The following is a 21425-nucleotide window of genomic DNA, read 5'->3' as shown; positions in this document are numbered from 1 at the left end:
GCATCTACTAAACTTGGAAGCCACTAAAACTAGTGCACGGGTCAAAAGAGAACATCCATGTGTTAATTTTGAGAAAAAAAAAATTTAAAAGAAAAGAAAGAGAACATCTTGATTTTATCCGGGATTTGGAAACAAAGGCTAAGATAGATTAGAAGGCCAAAATACAAAATAAAAGAAGATTGAGTTTAGAAGCAGAGGTGATAAAATTTTGAGGGAAAAGCAGCGTGCTGATAATTTGATAATTAAAAATGACTTATTGAATGTGATTAATTGGTGCAATAAAAAATTTAAATTGCCTTAGCGCCTAATATCTTTATGGTTGAAGATTTTACGAATTACATCTTGGTGGTTGGCGACTTTAAATCATGTTCATAGAAAGTTGAATGAAGTTACAGGTTATTTCTAGGTCTTTATTTTGATTAGTGCATTGTAATTTCCATTTTAATTAATGTAAGATAATACTTAAAAAAAGGAGTTTAGAAGGACCATTTTCGTAAATTTTGGCAACAACCGGTGGTTATTTTCGTCTCATTTGGTTTTATATATAATTTTGTCTTAAACCATTGTTGTCTTTTTTTGGTACGAAAGCCAGACAGGGACTTTTACGAAATTTAATGGACTAGCAGGGACATTTTCAGGTTTACTTCCATAAAATTATGTTTGTCTGGAAACGCACTCTTAAAACGTCTCTCTCTATCTCTCTCATCACTTTAAACAAACTCTCTCTTCTCTCTCTACTGTATCTATCTGGTGGTGGTGCGTGGTTCTTAGAGAGAGAGAGGGAGACAGATGAAGCTCAAAAGTGGGGTAAAGCAAACTACCTCGACAAATTAGGGTTTGAAGAGTAAGCAAATGTGAGCAAAAACGAGGCCTTTAAGGATTTCTCTCTCAATGTTCCATGTTGCAGGAGTTTTGCAAGAACCGGTAGGTTTCAGGCATTCGATCCATGCATTCAAATCTATAATCTCGTTATTTAGAGCTTCTCCTGCGCATTTTTTTCAGTATTCTTCTCGAATCTCTTACTTGATTGATGGAAGAAGCTAGGTCTTATCAGCATTTGATTCAGAACTGTAGAGCCAGTGTGTTCCGATGCGTTCTTTGAGTTTTCTCAGAAAATATGCAGAGTTTGGAATTTCTTATTCAGTTTTTTGAAGTCTATGTATTTGAACAGTTTTCTCAGCTGCTTGTCATGGTCGATGTATGCGGATAGGTTTTAAAAGCATTGATTTTAGTTATTTTGATATTCTTCCTGTTATTTATGAAGATGCTGTTTGTGTTTTTAATGTTTTCGTGCAAATCACCATGGAAATTGAAAGAAAATACTAGGCTTTTGGGAGCATTGCGTTTCCGAAATTTTAAATCTTTGCTTCATTTATGAAAAGCTGCTATATTTAGAAGGAACCTGACCCATTTTGTAGTCTGCAATGAGATCAATGATTTACAGATTTAACCTCGACAGATTTCTCTGTTCTTTAAAATCCCTTGACTGCTCATTTTTTTATCTCCTGCCGAAGAAACCGGATCAATAGTAGGAAAGCACGGGGATTTGTTAGAATTGAGAGAATTATACATCACTTCCATGTTCTTTTGAATATTTTTTAAGTAGTTTCCTGAATTTCTATGAGAAATAGGAAGGTCTTTGGACCTTTGACCAATTGCAAGCCAGACAAATTGAGGAATTGGATTATCATTCTTTGCAGATTAAATTTATTAACGTGAGTTGACATATTTTGTGACGTGGAAAACCTTGAAGAATGAAATCTGATACGCCCCTTGATTATGCTGTATTTCAGCTCTCGCCCAGGAGGTCAAGGTAAAGTTTGCTAATTTGATCTGAGAATTGAAATTGACTGGTATAAATTATTAAAAAAAATAAATTTGATTGGTTTGATTTCCACATTCAGGTGCTTCTGGCGTGTGAGGTTTTAAATCTTTTTAATACTCTTTATCGCTGTAGGTGTGAATTGTTTGTCTCTGGTGAAGGCAAGATCGAGAAACTCGCATCTGGGTTGCTTAAGCCATTCACTTCTCAGCTAAAGGTTGCAGAAGAACAGGTTGCCAGAGCAGTTCAGTCAATCAAGCTTGAAATTCAGAAGAATGAAGATGCTGGAACTTGGTTCACTAAAGGAACCATTGAAAGGTTGAATGCTTATCTGTACGGTGGTGGTTGGTTTCTTTTACTGGGTGTTTTTGGTTTTGTGTTTTGAAGTGGTTGTTTAACTTAAAGTTTCCTTATTTTGATATCAGATTGCCCTTTTTCTTCCCCTCCTATTTTCTCTTTGTTTTTTCATTGCAGGTTTGTCCGGTTTGTTAGTACACCAGAGGTGTTGGAGCTGGTCAATACTTTTGATGCTGAGATGTCTCAGTTGGAGGCAGCTCGTAGAATTTATGCACAGGTATTCTTCCAATGCGTTCTCCTTTTTGGATATGTTAGTTCCAGTGCGTCTATAGTTACTCTTAGTAACCACGAAAAAATGGCGTCTCATTTAGGGTGCAGGAGATCAGTTTTCCGATGCAGCAGGTACATTATGAGCTCTCTCCTATGTAAATTTCCTTGACTTTGTTGTTAGTCTCTTTAGCTTGTATTTCATTTTAGATTGGGAAGCTTTTGTAGGAATAATCTTTCTTGCTTTATTACTCTATATATTTCACAAGTTTTAAGTCTCATTCTTCTGATGATCCCTGGTAGCTGTACTGTTCTTGAATTTAATCACCATGCCGGCATACTTGAAATTTTCATATTAATAGGCCATAGCTTGGTCACATCCAATGCTGATGATCTCCAAGTAGTTGCTGTTTCCTTGAAGTGAATTTGTACTTTTTACGATAACACCAATTCTGTATTTTTGCATTTCCTCACATGTAAAACTCTGCAAGAAGGTTCTGTTTCTCCAACCAATTGATCGACAAATAAGATTATTGTGATTTTTGTAAGAAATCTTGCACTTTGCATGTATTGAGTTTGAGTTTTGACCCGCCTGCCTTCTTGGTTCCTCTTTCCATATAGTTATGAACTCTTTTGTCGTGATATGTAAAGGCATTGTTGACTCATTTTTCTATTCTAATTTGTTTCATGTTTGCTATCTTAAAATTTCTGTTTCTCATACTTTATTGTCCTTATTGTGGGCTTAATTTGGAGGTCTCTGAGCTACTGGAACTGGTGTCAAATATTAGTATGAAAAATGTTCTTAATTTCAAATGGGACCTTAAATGTCAAGCTTGTTTTCCCTACTCTACCACCCTGTTATTTACATAATTGGCCATGTTCACCACAAACAGTTGAGTTACATAGTGGGTAGGCAATTTGCGAAAGATTTGGCTTTCATAATTTTTTATCCAAACTAGTTTAATAGAATATGGGAACAGTATGACCACTTAGTCTCATTATCAATGATTAGACTTGAAATCTATTTTGCAAAGACATGGATATGCCTATCAACAACTAACATGAACACTCGTATCAGGAATGCCAACCCCAAAATTGGCCCATCAGACATGGCACATCTGCATATTATTTATAGAGACATGGGATTTGAGGTGACGCTAGGTAATTTCAGGGTAAGATATCAACTATAAACATTAAAAAGTGTCTAAGCTTCTCAAGGATCAGGCAGGAGTATCATGTCCTTTGACATGCATAAAAAACTATGGATGTTCGTGTGCATGCTACATATCTTGAAATTCAACTTATAATATGCTTGAGCAACAAAATAATCCTGCTAATTCAGGAGTATGCAATCCATTTCATTCATTTACCAAAAAAGTCGAAAAAGAAAAATGATTTGGCTTATAAATGAAAGAAATAAGCAAGCCAACTTAAAAGAGACATTTACTCCTTTATTGTTAGTTGTTGCCCAATAGAAACATGTGAACTAGGAATATTATCTCACAATCAAGAAAGCTCCTCACTCCAAGTAACTAACCTACACAATAAAGATACATTAAAAAAATAACCAACACAATAAAAAACTAACCATCCTAGCTTCTTAGGGTGTTCAAATTATGGGGTATGTGCATCTGGGATAGATGGGGACTAGGGGGAATCCTAAACCCAATCCATACTAGGGGTTAGAAAAGGATATGATAGGGTTACAATTGTAGTTTAATTGGGTTGGTTCTTTGGTATCAATCATGGTTTAGGATAAGTATCAGGGTTAAAGAAGTCAGAGGCCTGGAGCCTTGTGTACCTATAGAGTCTCCATGGTGATGGACGAGAGCTATGGATGTTTGAGATCTAATAGAGGTTCTCTAGCAGATAAACTTATCATAGTTTTCATGTAGACAACCTCATAATGTGGATGGAAGTGGACTTCTTTTAGGCTTTGGGGGCTTGAGTTACCAGTTCTTTAAAAACCAGAAAAGTTTGGAACAAGCTGGTTACATCATATATGGAGAAGGGAAGGGGTTGGGACTGGGTGCATCATTTTTTCACGAGCCTGCCAAATCACAATAAATGAGTTGTCTTCCACTTGAACATGCTGAAAGGGGCTCGTCCTAGTAAGATGGAGGGTTGAGAATTTGGGGAAAGTAGCAAAAAAAGAGAAAGAACAGATTTACCAATAAGATTAACAACAACCAAGAGCCATTGGAGCCAAGAGAGAGAAGGGTTTGGAAATTTCCAAACCTTAATGCCTCTTCTTTGTTATTAGAAGTATTTGTGACATTGCATTTTCTGCAGATGCACAATTTCTGGGTGAGTCCATTGAATTACATTGATTGTGTAGCCTTTCATGACTAAAGGGTGTCAATCATTGAGAAAACCCTCCAAAATGCCACTAAGAGAGTTTTCATTTCTCAACCAGCTCCTCCCTAGCTAATGTGGCATGTGAAAGTTGCAGCGACCGCCTTACTATTTGTTGGGTTTCTGGTATCAAATCACACTCCAAGTTACTTTTGGGCCTTCCTTTCTTTCTTTAGTGGTAATTTTTTGTCAATGCCAGCATCACTTAAAGCCGAGCTCTATAAAGCACCTTTAGTGAGAGAAAGGGGTGTGGGAGAAGCAGCAGCATTGGTGATAAGTTACATTCTTAAGCATTTGTGATCATTTTCATTCTTTTTTAGAACCAGAGCAATGGTGAGGGTGTCAAAAAAGGATATTGTTCGATAGTGTATCTCCATCTTGATATTGAAACCACACGCCTGTTTTATCAACGTAATCATGCTATTCATTTGTTTTGGAAACTAAAAAATTTAAGCACCACAACACTCTCTTTAGCTGAATAATCTTCATGAGCATCATACTATACCCATCTTTCTTTGTGCATCTTTTACTCATACAGACTCCACTTTCTTTAACTCAAATCAGCCTTGAGTTCTGAGGCCATTTTCATGCATGACATGCCTTATATGTGACCCTTATTACACACCTACAAATGCAATTGGTGCTCGATCTCTTGTCCTCGGTATCCCTTGCATAACTGATGTACGTGGAGCCTTTCAATTGCTCAAAGCAATACTTCTCGTACTTTTCAAATACCAAGCCCACTCACTTACATTCAAAAATTTCTTCCTAAGTTAACTACAAGACAAACAACAAGCATCACAACCATACTTATCGGGATCTCTCAGAATAGGTGGCGACCCTGCTCTGCAATCTCGCCCTAGTGCTCCAGGAAAGGGATCTTCAAGGATCTCGATATCTAGATTTTGGGATCTCGAATCTTGATCCCTACTGCTAAGGATCTCGATTCCGCTTCTTAGGGATCTCGATCCCAACCTTAAAGACCAAGACAACAACCAAACTAATGATTTTCTTTATGTTATAATCAATTAGCAACACATCTATACTTTTAATGTAGTTGCATTTCTTGCTGGCTATGAATAAAGAGCTCCCTACTTTAAAGAGTATATATAGTCTTAGACCCAAAATAGTTTGGATAAGGCTCAAATGATGATCATGATATAATCCTAGACTGTACATACTGCTTAAGTTTGGGCGCAAGGACACAAAGGGTTGGGATCAACATTCCAAAAGTTTGGGACCAAGATCCCAAAAGGTTGAGATCTCAATCCCTAACATTTGGGGATCTAGATCCCTAATGTGTGCATTGTGCAGATGACGCTCCTTACCATAGGGATCTTCTTGTATTTCATGATCCCCTGCTCCCGCTCTTGATCTTGATCCCAACAACTATGGTAACGAGTAATCCCACTCAAGTAGCATTCGGGGTTTCTGAGTAGCAGAAAAACCCCTATCTCAAGTTTCCCCTAAATCTAAATACTAACCTTCCCCCACCCCTCTCTTACTACATGTGCTTTATAAAGTTCCCCTTCAAGTGGTGATTTCATTCTCCTATTTTTGTGATGATCATCACCCCCTTAGAGCTATAAGTTTATTGTCCAATTGTTGTTATGATTAACGGGGTTTCCTATCATTGTCGTTTTGGGATCTTGATTTTGACCTTTTGGGAGATTGATCCCAACCCTTTGGGTCCTTACTCCCAAACTTAAGAGTATGTATAGTCTAGGACTATATCATCAAATCATCATTTGAGACTTATCCAAACTAATTGGGGTCTAAGACTATATATACTCTTTAGAGTAGGGAACTCTTTAATTATAGCCAACAAGCAATGCAACTACATTAAAAGTATAGTTGTGTTGCAAACTGACTATAAATAGAGAAAATCATTAATTTGGTTGTTGTCTTGGACTTTAAAGTTGGGAACAAGATCCCTAACAAGAGGAATCAGGATTCCTAGTAGTGGGGATCGAGATCCCAAATTTAGTTATCGAGATTCTTAAAGATCCCTTTCTTGGAACATTGGAGCGAGATTCTGGAGCAGGACCGCCACCTATGTTGGGAGATCATATTTTTGTGATGATTTCATTGTCCTATTATTGTAATTATTAATGGGATTTTCTATCCATTTATTTAAAGGGCGCCTACAAGAATGGAGTGCCTTTACAAACCTTTTAAGAGAAACAAAAGGATTTTTTTTCTCTTTAACTCTTTTGAGTGAAAAGCACTACAAGGTTTGGGTGGGGTGCAAATAACGCCGAATGAGAAACGAGCAAAGTAATGTACACATTGAGGTTGAGGTTGGGTTCAAGACTGTAAATTTGGACGTGTTTAGGGCCAAGTGTTCTTACAAATGGTCTTCTTTGGCCCTACCATATTGAATAGTAGTCGTATTTATGATCATATATATGGATCCTTTAACCTCTGTATCCAACATAGCATATCTCTTACTCTGCATGTGTTAGTTGTTGCTTGATTTCCCAGCTCACCGAGCATCTTCTTATACTTGTCTTCAATCTATATATCTCAAAATGAACTTGAACTTTGATGTGGAATACGTGAACAAATGAAGCAATCACTGTCTTCTTGAGGCCCCTGACATGTATAGGGTCCCCATTTTAAAGTACTCTCGTATCATATTCCCCACTCATGGAGGTCTTAGGTGGGTAACTTGGTATAACTGCTGTTGAAGTTGAACTTGAGTGAACCTCCACAAGAAGGGGTTGCCCATAGGGCACATAACTTTTAAGACTTCAAGTGTCAACAATCTTATCTCTCATACCAAGTTCTCATTCCACAAACTTCCTTTGAAACATGGGCACGTAGTTTCCGGGAACGCCTAATTTGGTAGGCGATCCCTTCTGGGATCTCGATCCTAAGATCCGATCAGAGAACTTCCAGGTATCACTTTTTTGGAATTAAGGATCGAATCTCGATCCTAATTTTGGAATTTAGGATCGAATCTCGATCCTAAGATCCGAATAGAGAACTTTCGTGGATTACTTTTTTTGGAATTTAGGATCTTGATCCCTTTTTCAGGGGAACGAGTTCCGTTAATCATGTGTTTTGAATTCCCGGCTTCTTTGGGATCTAGATGGTGAATGATAGGTTTCTTAGTCCCAAGAGTCGTGGGATCCAGATTTTATTGCATTGTAACACAACGATGACCATATATTGTATCCAGATTCTATTACAATATTTTATGATAATTTAGAGTTTTACTCACTACATAAATCATCCCCCACGATCCTCCATTATGAATGCCGTGCTACCTTGGTGTGCAATCCATTATTTAATAAATAATAATAAAAAGCAAACTATTTCATGCATATATAGTTTTGGGCTATACTTTATCACATATGATTTTGTTGTTCCTATTCAACGAAAAAGATAGCTACACAAAGTTGGGTTCTTTACAAAAATAATACTGCACAAACTATAAAATTCGTAACTTACTAAATGAACTGATTTTTAAATATATTAATCTAACAAACTATGGAATAATTTAAAGTTTCTTAATTCGTATTTATTTAATCGAATTTGCAGAGTACATATAATTAGTTCAAGAAATTTGAGAACTAGGGCCTTGTTTTCTAACCCCAGGGAGCCTCTATCTTATGGCGGTTCAGCATTCCCTGAATTGATCCCGCTTCTGCCTCTAACAACTATGTGTTGTGTTGCACTCAGGTTGTGGATTAGGGACTGAAATTTAAAGTGCTCTTAGGGACCTCGATTTTTAACTAGATGGAGTTCGGTACTATACGGTTCAAAACCCAGATCGTTGGGGTGGATCATCTAACCGATAGATCTGTGGTGGCTCGTTGGATCAGCTATCTGGATTGGTCTGAATTGGTGATATCGAAAAGTACTAAAAATTGAAAACTAAAAATTTAAATGGGGGTTTATGGGGTGGGGATTTTGGGGGAACTAATAAAAGAAAAGCTTAAAAAAACAAAGAAAAAATAATCAAAGGAGGGCTTTTGAAAAGGGATTGTATAACATGAGACCATTTACCTTTATTACAAGGAGGTCACAATTGCTACTGGCCATTAAATGTTAAATTGGATGGCTTGGGTTGTGTCACAAAGTTTGAGAATTTTTTTTTTAAACTTTGAGTTTAGTCAATGACACACACAAAACCACCCGATTTGAAGTCTGAAGGGTAAGAGTGATTGTGACCTCCTTGTATTAAAAGTAAATGGTCTCTTTGTATACTTTTCCTTTTAAAAAAAGAGGGGGACGGGGGGTGCTGGGCCTGATACCTTATCAGAACCAGTTCTGTCCCGCCAATTCCTTGTTTGGATTAGCAATTCCTGATCCAGATTGTAGGGTTTTAAAACATTGACCATGCATAATTTATTGTTCTATCCCGATTAAGTTTGGATCGAGATCCTTAGGCGTATGGACTGCGATCCCCACCATAGGGATCTTTCTGCTTATTAGATTCTACGGTCCTGATCCCAATATCGTATCTGATTTTATCCCATTCTCGGTAACTATGGTTTTTAATCATATTGCATCAATTGGGTTGGACTTGCATTCTTTTCGACCAATGTGCCCTATTTTGTTGCCAGACACAGGTTCTAGACTCTAAGGATGCTTGCCATTTTAACTGATTATTGTTGTCCATGGGTTGACGATGGGAATTTTACACATGGTTTTGATTTCATTTGCACAAATGGCCTAGTCGCTTGATAGTTCAACAATTATGGGTGCTTACTTATTTACCTCATCTCAACCAGATGGAAATCGAGCAGGAGCAGCAGGTGCAGCTGATACAACCAAGTGAGTTTTATATTTTAGCTATGACTGTTACCCCCAAATATACTCCTAATATTAAGAAGGCTTCTTGTCTTGCATATTTTAACTAGAAGGAGGGAGGCAAGAAGGGAGGGATGAAGCTGATATTTTCATTACTGGCTGAAACCAAAGTTTCTTGGGAGTTGGGGCAAAACCATAAGAAATAAATTAAAGCTGACAACTGGCCAAAATTTCGGTTAAAATCGGCTCCTTTTCTTTAAACCTTACATGGGATTTGAACATGAAAACTTGGGTGCTTGACTAAGAGCTTGGAACCACTGGGCCATGGGGCTTTCCCAATTATTTGCTCCAATTTTTGTTGATTTGACCAAAACATGGTGGGACTTGGCTGAGATTCAGTCAGGCAAACATTTACATTTCACTTTTTCTCCATTTTCATTGATTTAATCTGAGTTTTCGCTACGACCAATTTCAATCCCAATTTCCTTGGAATATGGTGTATTAGTTATTTCATTTTCACATCAAATTTTCTTAAGTTTCCAATGAAATTCAGTTGCATTTTAGCACCGAACTTGGCACAGCGGCTACCCTGTACCATTTTTCTCTTTTTTAATTTTCTTTTTGGCCCTGTTATTTATAATTTCTGGGTGCTATTTTTCTATGGTAATTGTTACAGGAGAGAGCTTCTGAGGGCAATTGATGTGAGGCTCATGGCAGTCCAGCAAGACTTAACCACGGCCTGTGCTCGAGCAGCTGCTGCTGGCTTCACCCTTGAGACTGTCTCTGAGCTACTACTCTTCGCCGAACGTTTTGGGGCGTACAGATTGAAGTAAGGTTCTGCTTTGAGTTTTTAATTTTGAGAGGGAATGGTATGCGATATAAAACCGGGGTATGGTATGTGCTATACACAGGCTGTGTATGTGTGGTGGCCAGGAAATTCAGAGTCTGCTCTCACCCACTGGTGGTGGAGAGTGACCATATCTGGGTGTTTCCATTGTTGGAGATGGGGATAATCGACTGGTGTTAATCTTGATAGTCTGCCAGACAGAGTAGACAATGGATACCCCAGATGTGCTCTATGTGCCACATACAAGGCTGTGTGTGTGTATGGCAATCATTAGAAAATCAGAATTCGGATCTCACTCAGTTGTCCCCTTGAAATCCGAGTCAAATCGCCGATGCTGGTCTGGATTTCCTTGTTGCGATCTAGCTCTAAATAATTAAGAGAATTTAAACAAAACCCAAAAATTTTAAAGAGATTTTTAATCCAAACTTTAAATATTTCTTTTTTTAAAAACCTATGTTTGAATTAAAAATCGTTTTTTTTTTTTTAAAAAAAAATTTTAAACCTGAATATAGAGGTTGTTTTAATCAATCTCAGTGATTGAATCAAAATCGATTTAACTGTGAATGAAAATCGTTTGGATTTTGATTAAAAATACATGTGATTTTCAAAAAGAGAGGTTGTAGGAAGTAACAATTGTTCTAATCAAAACTTAATGATTTTGGATCAGATATTGTTTTAAGTGATTTAATGATTTCAACAAAATCGTTTATATCAAAAGTTCGAATCGAAATTTTTAATGATTAACAAAGAAAACCTTTAAAATGAATTGAAATCAGAATTTTTGCTGATATCTATCTGTTTTTGCTCTGATTTTAGGGTCTTTTTCATCCTACTTTTCCACCATTATTTTCACACTTTATTTCTTCCATCTTTAATTTTTGGGCAGACGAAGAAAACCCCAAAAGGAAATAATTATGGGGTGAGTGAAAAATACTTAAGGAGTCGATTTTTGACTTTTATGTCTTCGATCTTTACCCCAAAATGGGGGTAATTTTCTATCTGTACTTGTTTGACACTTGCGTGAAAATTTAACATGGAGAATTTCATCAATTTTTGGAAAATCTGGCAATTCCCAAATTTAGGCAAAAATCACCCTGTTTGCTATAGTCAACATGGTGATTTTGGACAAATTGCCGCAGTTCACCAGTTCAGCCAAAACTGGCCAGTGAGCGGCTGAACGATTATGATCTGGATCAGCGATTTTATCAATTACCGGTGTGTAGTATTGCTTTGTGGGGTGAACTATGTGATACACAGCCCATGTTTGGTGCATATCATACGTACTTTATGAGTTACGGCTGGGGAGTCCACAATCTGTTCTCAAAGATTGATGGTGGGGATTAGCTGTATCTTTCTGAATATTCGTCTATAAGACTAGGGTTCATGGGCAGTCAGTTTTTTAAAACTGACCATGGTATCCCCCAGCTGTGATCTACGTATCATACTGTGCCGTTTATCGTAACATTTCAAGTTTTTGTGTCGACTGATCTTGGAATGCTATTCGTAGTTTCCATGGAAAACGTAGACCACATGACTGGAGGAGTTATTCAAAATTTTCAAGGGTTAAAACTGGAGTTTGTTAACAATCAAAGAAATAAAAATAGAGTTTGTTAAAGGACTGTATATTATGCAACATGCAGTATGCTATTCCCATACAACATTTAGTCTCCCCAGTTTGCCCTGTATGATGGTCGTTGCAGTGAACAGTTCTTCTTGAGATGACAATGACAGGAACGTTTCTTGTCTCGACTGTCAGTTAAGGGTGGATACTTCATGTAGTATACAAACAATTCACTTCATGTAAAGCACTCTAATATTCCATGAATTTGGCAAAAAGAAAATAAATACTATGAATTTCCCTTCGAATTTTATCGAATCCGAGCTTCTGAGGCCTTTCAGTAACGAAGTTAACCGAAAGTCTGTCTCTTTCAAGATTCAATTCAAAATTATACGGGCATTAAGCTGGCTGGCTTCTTTGAAGGCTCCTTTGGCTAAGCTGATAAGAAATTTGACTAAGAATATGATCCCCAAAAAAAATAAATTGCAGTACCCTTAGCTATATATTCCAGGGGGTTGCAAGTTTTGTATAGACTTTTGGAAAGCAGGGAATCTAAACTAGGATTTCCATTGAGTGTTAATGCGTTTTCAGTGTTTTAAAATGGGGCATGTAGAGTGCTCATGCTCATGCACCTGCACGGGTGTGCTTGTGCAGCAGGGTAAGTTACTGGACATTTCTGCCTTCTAGGGCAATTTATCAAAACACCTAAGAGAGCACATTGCAGCTATTTGTATTTTTGGCTAAGTCAGTGGGGATGATGAGTTTTTACCCGTTATTGAAAGGAAAAATATACAATCAAACCATTTATCTTTAGTACAAAATGTTCACAATTAATAATGGCTATTGGATGTGAAATTTGGTGGCTACATTTATTGTATTGACTAAGCTCAAAGTTCAAAAGAAATTTTTTCGAACTTTGTGACACATTTAAGCTATTAGATTTCACATCAGATGGTTATTAAGTAATTTTGACATCCTTATATATAAATAGCCGTATACAATCTTTTTTTAAAATGGTCAAATTTTTATTTATTTGTGAGAATGTAGGTTGAGACTTTTAAACTGGGGCTTAATTTGAACCACCACCATGACCCAACCCCGATTCTCATTGCAGCTAATTCAATCATGATCTTGTCATTTCATGGGTATTTGGAAATAAAATTAAACACTATACGTCATGGCATTTTTGGTAAATTTCCCATTGGCATGGGAAACAATAGCCTCTCTCACGCTCTAGCATGCAGGGAAAATTCTATCATGCTTCTTTTCTCTCTGCAAATTGGGGTTGTGGACCTCGTCAATAACCTACCCTCAGAGAGAGAGAGAGAGAGAGAGAGAGAGAGAGAGAGAGTACACTAGAATTTCCAGGAGTGGCGTCTAAATTTGTATACTGCAAAAGATCTCATAGCATATACTGGTTTCTCTATTTCTATAATATTGGTGGAAGTTAGTATTTTTTTTTTTTATATATGATATTGGTAGAAAACTGCAAATCGAACAAACCAGCGGCTCAGAGGAGCGAGGAGTTCACTGATAGTCATCTAATATAAAAGATAGAAACTGGTTCCTCTCTCTCTCTATCTGTCTATCTCTCTATCTCTCTCTCTCTCTATCTCTCTTTAATGCAAATAAAGCCCTAATGTTATTAAAGGGATGAATTAGTAAGCAAATTATAGATTAATTAGTGAACCAATTGTACTAATACTATTTTTTAAATTGCCTCTTAATATTAAGGTCTAGTACTTTAATCTTGTCTCTATCCTGTTAATAACGGGTCAACTACCTGTCTTTTTTTCAGTACTATTACGCTACTCTTCCACCTAAATTTAGCTCTAATCTAAGCTTTATATTTTTAAATTTGACGCTAAAGATCTCATAGCTGAGTTTTTATAATGTGGATTAGTCACTCTCTCTCTCTCCTCTGTCACCATTCATTGTATCTTTATTTCTTAATTAATCTCCTCACAGAAGCATGCACAGAATTCTCTTTATTCTCTCTCATCCATCCATGCCATTATTTATCTTAATTTCTTGATTAAATTTGAGCAGTGAAGCGTGCACCAAGTGCATCTCTCTTTCTCATCGACGACCCGACCTCTACCCATGGAAGGAGGACCACGCCAATGGCGTCATCAACTCCCCCACGGGCTCCGACATGTCCATAGACTCTGTCACAGAGGAAGAAGAAACTTCCCTCACTTCTAATGGTCCCCAAAAACCGCCTCCAAAGCCCCCTGAACAACAAGACACAGCAGCCACCAGGTCAAACAAACTTCACTTTCTCTCTCTAGATTCCTCAAAGGAGGCCAGCACCCAATTGGGTCTTATCTCTTCTTCCAAAGAGACAAGCATTTCTTCCTCTTCTCTTAAAGTGCCAAGCAGCCAGGCCGAAGAAGAAGAGTCGATCGGAAAGAAGACTGAGCCCACGCCATCCAGCCGTAGGCTCAGTGTTCAGGATCGAATCAATCTCTTTGAAAATAAGCAGAAAGAACAGTTAGGTGAGCCTGTGAAGAAGCCTGGAAAGGTCGAACTCAGGCGACTTTCATCAGATTCTGGCAGGGTATCGTCAGATTCTGGCAGCCAGGCTCCTGTCCCGACAGAGAAGTCAATTTTAAGGCGATGGAGCGGGGCGAGTGATATGAGCATTGAATTGAACACTGAGAAGAAGGATAATTTGACTCGTAGTCTTTCAGGGTCTCTTCAGGCCCAAGGGAGAGGTTTTGCAGCGAAAGGCGAGGGATTGGAGGCTAAGATTTCTGCGAATTGTCAGACCCTAGTGACAGCTTCTCTAGAGAGAGAAGAGGATTCAGGAGCTAAGAATCCAGGTGTTACTCAGCCCCAAGTGAGAGGTTTTCTAGAGAGAGAAGAGGATTCAGGAACTAGGAATTTGGGGTTTCCTCAGAGCCAAGCAAGAGGGTTTCCTGTGAGAAAAGAGTCCGAGGTTGGTACAATTCTGGGAGGTTCTCAGGCCCAATTGAGAGGTTTTCCAGCAAGAGAAGAGAGTGCAGAGACTAGAAGTTCTGGGAATTTTCAGGCCCAATTCAAAAGTTTTTCAGAAAAGGGTGAGGGATTGGAGAGTAAGAATCAAGGAACATCTCAGAGCCCTCAGTTTAGAAGCTTTAAGGGCAGGCCTGATGATATTGGTTTGAAAGAACCAGCCAACTCTCAGAATCAAATTGGAGGTTTTCCAGTCACACGGGAAGACTCTAAGTCGAAAAATCCATCAAATTTTCAGAACCAAATAAAAAGTTTTCCAGCAAGGTCTGAGGATACAGGGTCAACAGATCCAATCTCTAACGAGACCAATATCAACAGGGGTCCACTGCTAACGAGAGAGCACTTAGAGACAAAGATCTTACTAGTTTCTCAGGCTCAAGTTTCTTATTCTCCTGTGAGTGCAGAGGGAAATATACAGTTGGACAAACCAGCTTCTCAGACCCAATTTAGGACCTTTGCTGCAAAGCTTGACGATTTTGAGCCAAAAGATTCGACTAAGTACCAAGCTAAGGGTTCTCTTTCTAGTGGTGACGACTCAGAGATGAGGAATCCAGTAGTTTCTCGGACCCAGTTTAAAAGCTTACCAACCCGAGGGGTGGATGCTAAGGCAAAGGATTCGGTTAGTCCTGTGGAAATCAAGCTACAGAGACAGACCTCTGTTCTTGAGCAAAATAAAACTGCACCCACATCTGTGTATAAACAACCCAAATCTGTATCAGTTAATGCGCCTTTACCATCAGAGCCCACTCTTCGACCCTCCGAATCTTATGCAAAAGGAAATAATCTCTTGGAGCCTGGTTCGGCGGTTTTCAAGCCCAGTTTTCCAGGGAGAAAGGCAGCTGAAAATGCAGAGGTTTTTAAATCTGGTTATCTTGACCCAAAGGCTACTGAAAACTTGGCGGTTTTTAACCCAGCTGCAATGGCTGAGCAGAACCAAAAACTGAGGCAGTCGAGGGGCAACCAGGAACTGAACGAAGAGTTGCAGGAGAAGGCGAATGAGTTGGAGGCTCTCTTTGCTGCTCACAAGCTTAGGGTTCCTGGTGACTCCTCAGTTATTGGCCGGAGGAACAAGCCTTCTTCAGATATTGGTGGTAAGACACCCGAAGATATCAGCTTTTCTAGAAATGTATTTCCTGATTCAGGGAGAGAATCAATGGGGAGTTCTTCTGCTGGATATGATGTAAATTTGTTGATGAAGATGGCTGATAATCAGGGCCCTCATCGAAATGGTTCAAAGCAACATATGGGCAGTTTTGGGTCAATGGAAGATTTCAGGGGAAAGTTCTATGAGATGTATATGCAAAAGAGGGATGCGAAGTTGAGAGAAGAGTCAGGGCAGAAAAGGGCTCAGAAGGAAGCGAAATTGAAGGCCATGCAAGAGAGCCTTGAAAGAAGCAGAGCCGAGCTAAAAGCTGGGTTGACAGGGACTGATCGAAGGGATCCTGTTGCTCATGCTCATTTGCGTGCGGAAAAACTTAGATCATTCAATGTCCGGTCGGGAATGAAGTCCAAAGAGCAGGTAAATTTCGGCTAATCACACTATATCTCTGCTGAAAACTTTTTTGAAGAAGTATGATTCTGTCATTTATTACTGTGGCATTGAAATGATTTCATTTGTGATGTGTAGATAATTGACTTTCTTTCTAGTAGTATAAGAAAATATTCATTAGAAGTGTAGATGCTATATTTTATAATATTGAGTGATGATTTGCTTTTCTGAATTTAGTAAGTTCAGGCCTTCTACTTTCCACCTTAAAGAAGTTTTGAGCAAATTGATCATTCAGATGCAATATGCATGCTCAATCGCCATGAAATATTGATTTTGTTTTGGTGGTTAGCTAATTCACATGAGCGTTTGAGTTTTCCTACATGGTATGTGAAAGACATCTGGCATTCATTTCTTCTCAAAAGGGAGGGGAAGAGTAGGTTGATTATCATTTCTTTCATAGGGACAACAACTTGGATCTCTTTTCGCTGAATAGATTATGAGTTAGTTGTAAAAACAAAACAAGATTGAGCCTGTCTAAGTAACTTTGTCTGGCGATGTCTTCTCGTTGCTTACTTTGAATCCACTGACTTGTGTATCAGGATCAATTTCCAAGAAGAACATAAGAAAGAAGTTGTTCTCTTGACCTTGCAGTTCCCTTTTGGTTAATATGCTTATAAATTCCTGGATATTCCGTTGTTGTCAATTATGTCAGAATTTGATATCTGAATCAGAAGTCATTGTTTCTTATATTATTCCTTTGATTCTGTTATTATTCTTGTGGGTAAGCTGGATTTCAGCGGGACCCTCTTACTGATGTATTAATTTGTCCAAACTGGAAGTGATTTGCACTCTCCTTTTCCTCTTCTTCTTCCCCTCCTCCTCTGCCTCCTCCTGTCTCTCTTTCTCTCTCTATCTCTCTCACATATCTAAGCAGCAAAACAATGCCAATGCCTTCCAGAGTGAAGAGGAAGAAGAGCCCCAAGATTTCTCGGAATATAGGTACTACCAACAAGACAGAACTGGCAAAGAAGCTTCTGATACCCCATCAACTGAGAGAGCAGGAAACACCAAGAAGTTCCCATCAAACAAGACCCTCTCAACCTCCACTCCCCGGACATCTGGAGCCCCAATACCCAGATCTTCTGCAACATCTTCAAAGCCTGTCATGTCTTCTAGTGGGTCTCGTCGTCGCACCCAAACTGAGAACATTATGGCTCAGTCAGTCCCCAACTTCTCTGATTTCCGAAAAGAGAATACGAAACCATCGAGTGTAGGCACAGGAAAGGCCACACTTCCCCGAACAAACCCCAAAACATACACTCGCAGTAAGAGCACAAGTGAGGAGGTAATCCCAGTTGTTAAAGAAGAGAAGCAAAAACGTACTCAATCCATGAGGAAGAGTTCTGCTAGCCCGGGAGAGCTCAAGGATCTCTCATCTCTTAACTCTGAAGTATTAACACCATTAAGGTTTGGAAAGGACCAAAGCCAACAACTTCATTTCAGCAAAAGCCCCATCAGAAATGGGGTCTCTTCTGCTGAAGCACAGCCATTTCTCAGGAAGGGCAATGGCATAGGCCCAAGCGCAGGCCCAGGGGTTGCTAAGTTGAAGGCAGCCATGACTGCTGAGACCCAGAAAGACGAGGATGACAAGAATGGTGTCTCAGAAGAGAATGGCGTTGACGTGCCTGACATCTCGCCCGAATCTGACAAAGAGGTGATTGGAATTGAAAAGCTGGCAGATTCTGAGGATTTTCCGGCCGATTCAGAGGAAGATGAGGAGAAAGAGGGGAGATTGAGCCATGAATCCTTCAAATCAGCAGATCTTGGGTCTGACTCCAATGAAGAGCGAAGGTCTTTCTCTCAAGCCGATGACTCGGCGGTTGGCTCCAACCATTATGAAGAGAGTCCTGCAGCTTCTTGGAGCTCTCGAAGGGACCATGCGTTTTCTTATGGGCTTGAGGCCTCTGATGTATCAGTGGACTCACCAGTTGGCAGCCCAGCTTCTTGGAACACAAACTCTTTGTCGCAAATTATGGAAGCTGATGCAGTCTCAAGAATGAGGAAGAGGTGGGGTAGTGCACAAAAGCCAGTGTTGGTTACTGGATCGGGTTCTCGGAAGGATGTTACAAAGGGTTTTAAGAGGCTTTTGAAGTTTGGAAGGAAAAGCAGGGGCGCTGATCTTTTGGCAACGGATTGGGTTTCAGCAACGACTTCCGAGGGTGATGATGACACAGAGGATGGGCGGGACCCTGCTAGTCGGTCGTCGGAGGATTTGAGGAAGACAAGGATGGGGTTCTCGCATGGAGGACTCCCTTCTTATGATGGTTTCAATGATGGTGAGAGCTTGCAAGAACAAGCAACAAGTATGATCTCTCTCTCTCTCTCCCTTGGTTCCTAAACTTTTTTTGTCTTTCATTTACAACGGTTGTTGAGGTTTTCAGAATCTCTCTCTTTCTCTGCCCTCACATTTATTTATTATTATTATTTTTTGGGCAATTCAATGGGGAAGACAGGCCACTACCCGTTTTTTCAATAGGTTAGGGAGTTACATTTTGAAGGTGTTAATTGGGGGTGTCCGCGATAGGAATGGATACCATGACTTTCTCCCTCTCTCTGAGTCTCAAGTCTTTAACTTTTTGGTTTAATGCAAGACGTCTCTCTCTCTCTTTACACACACACACGAACAAACACTACATCATGTCATGAACACTTGTTCTCCACAGAAATTTAGAAAACTTGAAATGAGGAATCATTGATAGAAGTTGGAAGCATCATAAATCGATAGATTGACTTTACCAGAGAGCAAACAGTTTTTGGTCAGCTTTTCCTTTCCTGACAAATGGAATTCCTTCATAATTAGCTTGGCCTTTTGTCGGTCATTTTGGAAATGGGTTCCTTAGTGGTTAGTGGTGTAATATCTGTGGCAATGAATATTTTCTGCCAAAATATCTTGCTGGAAAGTGTTTCTCACGTGGGAGCATGATTTTCAATATTTTATTTTACAGTTTATGTGCACTGGAGTTGTCGTATATCTAGTCTATACTGAGCCATGTGATGGTTTTTCAGTTCAATCGTTACGAAGCTCAATTCCAGCACCCCCTGCAAACTTCAAACTGAGAGAGGATCATTTGTCAGGAAGCTCTTTGAAAGGTATTTCAATCCCTTACTGTTGTTCATTTGTATAGCTTTGTCACATTAATTTTTTTCCCTTTTTGATATTCAAACTATAGGGATATTTGAACCTCCAGTGTATGTGTCTGCAACAAAAAGCTCCTAGCCACTACACTATGAATAGAAGTATAGAACAAAACCTTGTTTTGACATTTGGAGCTGAATTTTATTTTCAGCTCCATGATTTTCGCTTGGGTTTTCCCTCAATTTGCAGAAAGCTGTGTGTGTGCACACGCAAGTTTGTTACTTGTACAATGGACTGGTTTCCCATGTTTATGTTGGTTGTCATTCTGATTTCTAGACTGGAGTCCTTTGACTGGATACTGATTATTCTCTCTCCTACTTTTCGTCTTCTTTTGGACCTTCAACAGCACTGGAAGTTGTGATTTTAGAATGATATTTTTTGATATATTAGACTGGATACTGACTATTCTCTCTCCTACTTCTCGTCTTCTTTTGGACCTTCAACAGCACTGGAATTTGTGATTATGATATTATTTTCATATATTAGGAATGCAGAATGGTTGTAGATAGTTGTGAAACATGTAGATACAACAGTTGTGAAACATAATAATGTTTGTAGGTAGCTGCACAGTGTATTTGTTTTCAGGATTGTTTGTAACTAAGATTCAAACTCACATTTTACGTAAAATGTTAATCTTGTGAAACTTATGATTATGATGATTATTATTATTTTGTAATTTATTAGAATTTATACTGATATTTGGCATTTTGAACTTGCAGCTCCTCGGTCCTTTTTTTCCCTGTCCTCATTTCGAAGCAAGGGAAGCGAGTCGAAGCCCAGGTGACGGCATTATGGACATTGGGCTTGGACTTCTTGTTATATTTGGTAAGATAAGTAGTTTGGGTTTTGGAATATGTTATCAGATATCTATACGTGTCAATTATATATAAATATCTAGTATTTACAGCTCTAAAATCATGTAATAGGCATTTGGTGTTGTATTTTGCCTGAGAAGTTAAAAGCTTGTGTGTAATTGGACTCTCAGGGTTTCAATTTTCCCTTCAGTAAATTGGTAGGGGTCTGTTGTAGATTGGATTAGTGAAGCGGCCAATTGGCGGAAAATTTATTGTGATTTTGGTGTAATCTGAACTGCTGAGTAAAATTTTCAATTTTCTTGATGGTAAGTGGCTAAATTGAGGTTATTGCGAGGTCTTGCTTCCCCAAACTGTGAGTAGATCAGATTTATATGTTTGACTGATAAAAAGAGCAACTAGAGAACTACACACTCTAGAGAACAAATTCGCCCATTTGATAACAGAAGGGTTTTACGTGCATTTTTAGTCCGTGAGGAACTCCAAGGACTTTTAATCCCTATTACAGTTTACTCTAAGTCATTCAACAAACTCAGGTGCCTTTGATTCGGGTCTTAGGATGAATACAAACCCAAAGAAAAGAAAATATACAGAAAAATGGAAGAAACATATCAGTCACCGGATGCATAATGCCCTTATACTTGAATAAAGGGCAGATTCTTCACTCTGCTTCTAGAATTTGTCTTCTAAGCGAATTTGGTTATTAATGTTCTTTTCTATTTGATATCCACACATTCCTGAGCAAGAAGTGCTGTTCAATCGCTCTCACTCTAGAAAACATGTAAGAATAATGGAGTATGGGACGTCTCTCTCTCTCTCTCTCTCTAAGATGTAGGGATTTTGCTTATGACTTCCAAGATCGGTCCCCTCCCTACTCCGTGTGAGTTTTTATGGATGATAGGGGTTTGAGTTAAGAGCCCATAAGAAAATTCCTTTTAGATTAATATAAATTCGATTTTAAGCGATCGACGCTCATTGGGGCTGCCATAAGATAACAGTGCCATATGATAGCATACGATGCACA

General features: G+C 38.8%; 1 protein-coding gene across 6 annotated transcripts; it reads left to right on the top strand.

Annotated features, from left to right (window-relative positions):
* The first annotated feature begins 680 nt into the window (after positions 1-680).
* Positions 681-20707, top strand: LOC18433710 (GPI-anchored adhesin-like protein). 6 transcript variants are annotated; one of them, XR_016046140.1, is made up of 11 exons: positions 681-924; positions 1701-1813; positions 1958-2140; positions 2297-2396; positions 2491-2521; positions 9484-9526; positions 10179-10331; positions 13957-16423; positions 16993-18756; positions 19460-19543; positions 20309-20707. XR_016046140.1 is itself a non-coding variant. In XM_088854174.1 (11 exons), exons 2-11 carry the CDS (start codon positions 1755-1757, stop codon positions 20371-20373), a joined length of 4590 nt encoding a protein of 1529 aa, XP_088710300.1. In that variant the 5' UTR covers positions 681-924; positions 1701-1754; the 3' UTR covers positions 20374-20707. The 6 variants fall into 6 exon arrangements, 4 of the variants coding, with proteins under 4 accessions (XP_088710300.1, XP_011623115.2, XP_088710299.1 ...); XM_088854174.1 differs by having other exon boundaries at positions 17352-18756; XM_011624813.3 differs by having other exon boundaries at positions 17328-18756.
* Positions 20708-21425: the final 718 nt, after the last annotated feature.

Source organism: Amborella trichopoda, chromosome 12, assembly GCF_054954075.1.
Source record: "Amborella trichopoda isolate Santa Cruz 75 chromosome 12, AtrichopodaSantaCruz75HAP2 v2.0, whole genome shotgun sequence".
Taxonomy (NCBI): domain Eukaryota; kingdom Viridiplantae; phylum Streptophyta; class Magnoliopsida; order Amborellales; family Amborellaceae; genus Amborella; species Amborella trichopoda.
Note: the sequence above shows the minus strand (reverse complement) of the source record. Positions and strands in the feature narration are given on the sequence as shown.

Excerpts from the sequence above, each read along its gene's own strand:
- LOC18433710 (XM_020666631.2), top strand. The coding sequence starts at position 1,755 with ATGAAATCTGATACGCCCCTTGATTATGCTGTATTTCAGCTCTCGCCC. Across the intron at positions 10,332-13,956 it reads TTTGGGGCGTACAGATTGAA|TGAAGCGTGCACCAAGTGCA; the intron begins GTAAGGTTCTGC and ends AAATTTGAGCAG. Across the intron at positions 18,757-19,459 it reads CTTGCAAGAACAAGCAACAA|TTCAATCGTTACGAAGCTCA; the intron begins GTATGATCTCTC and ends ATGGTTTTTCAG.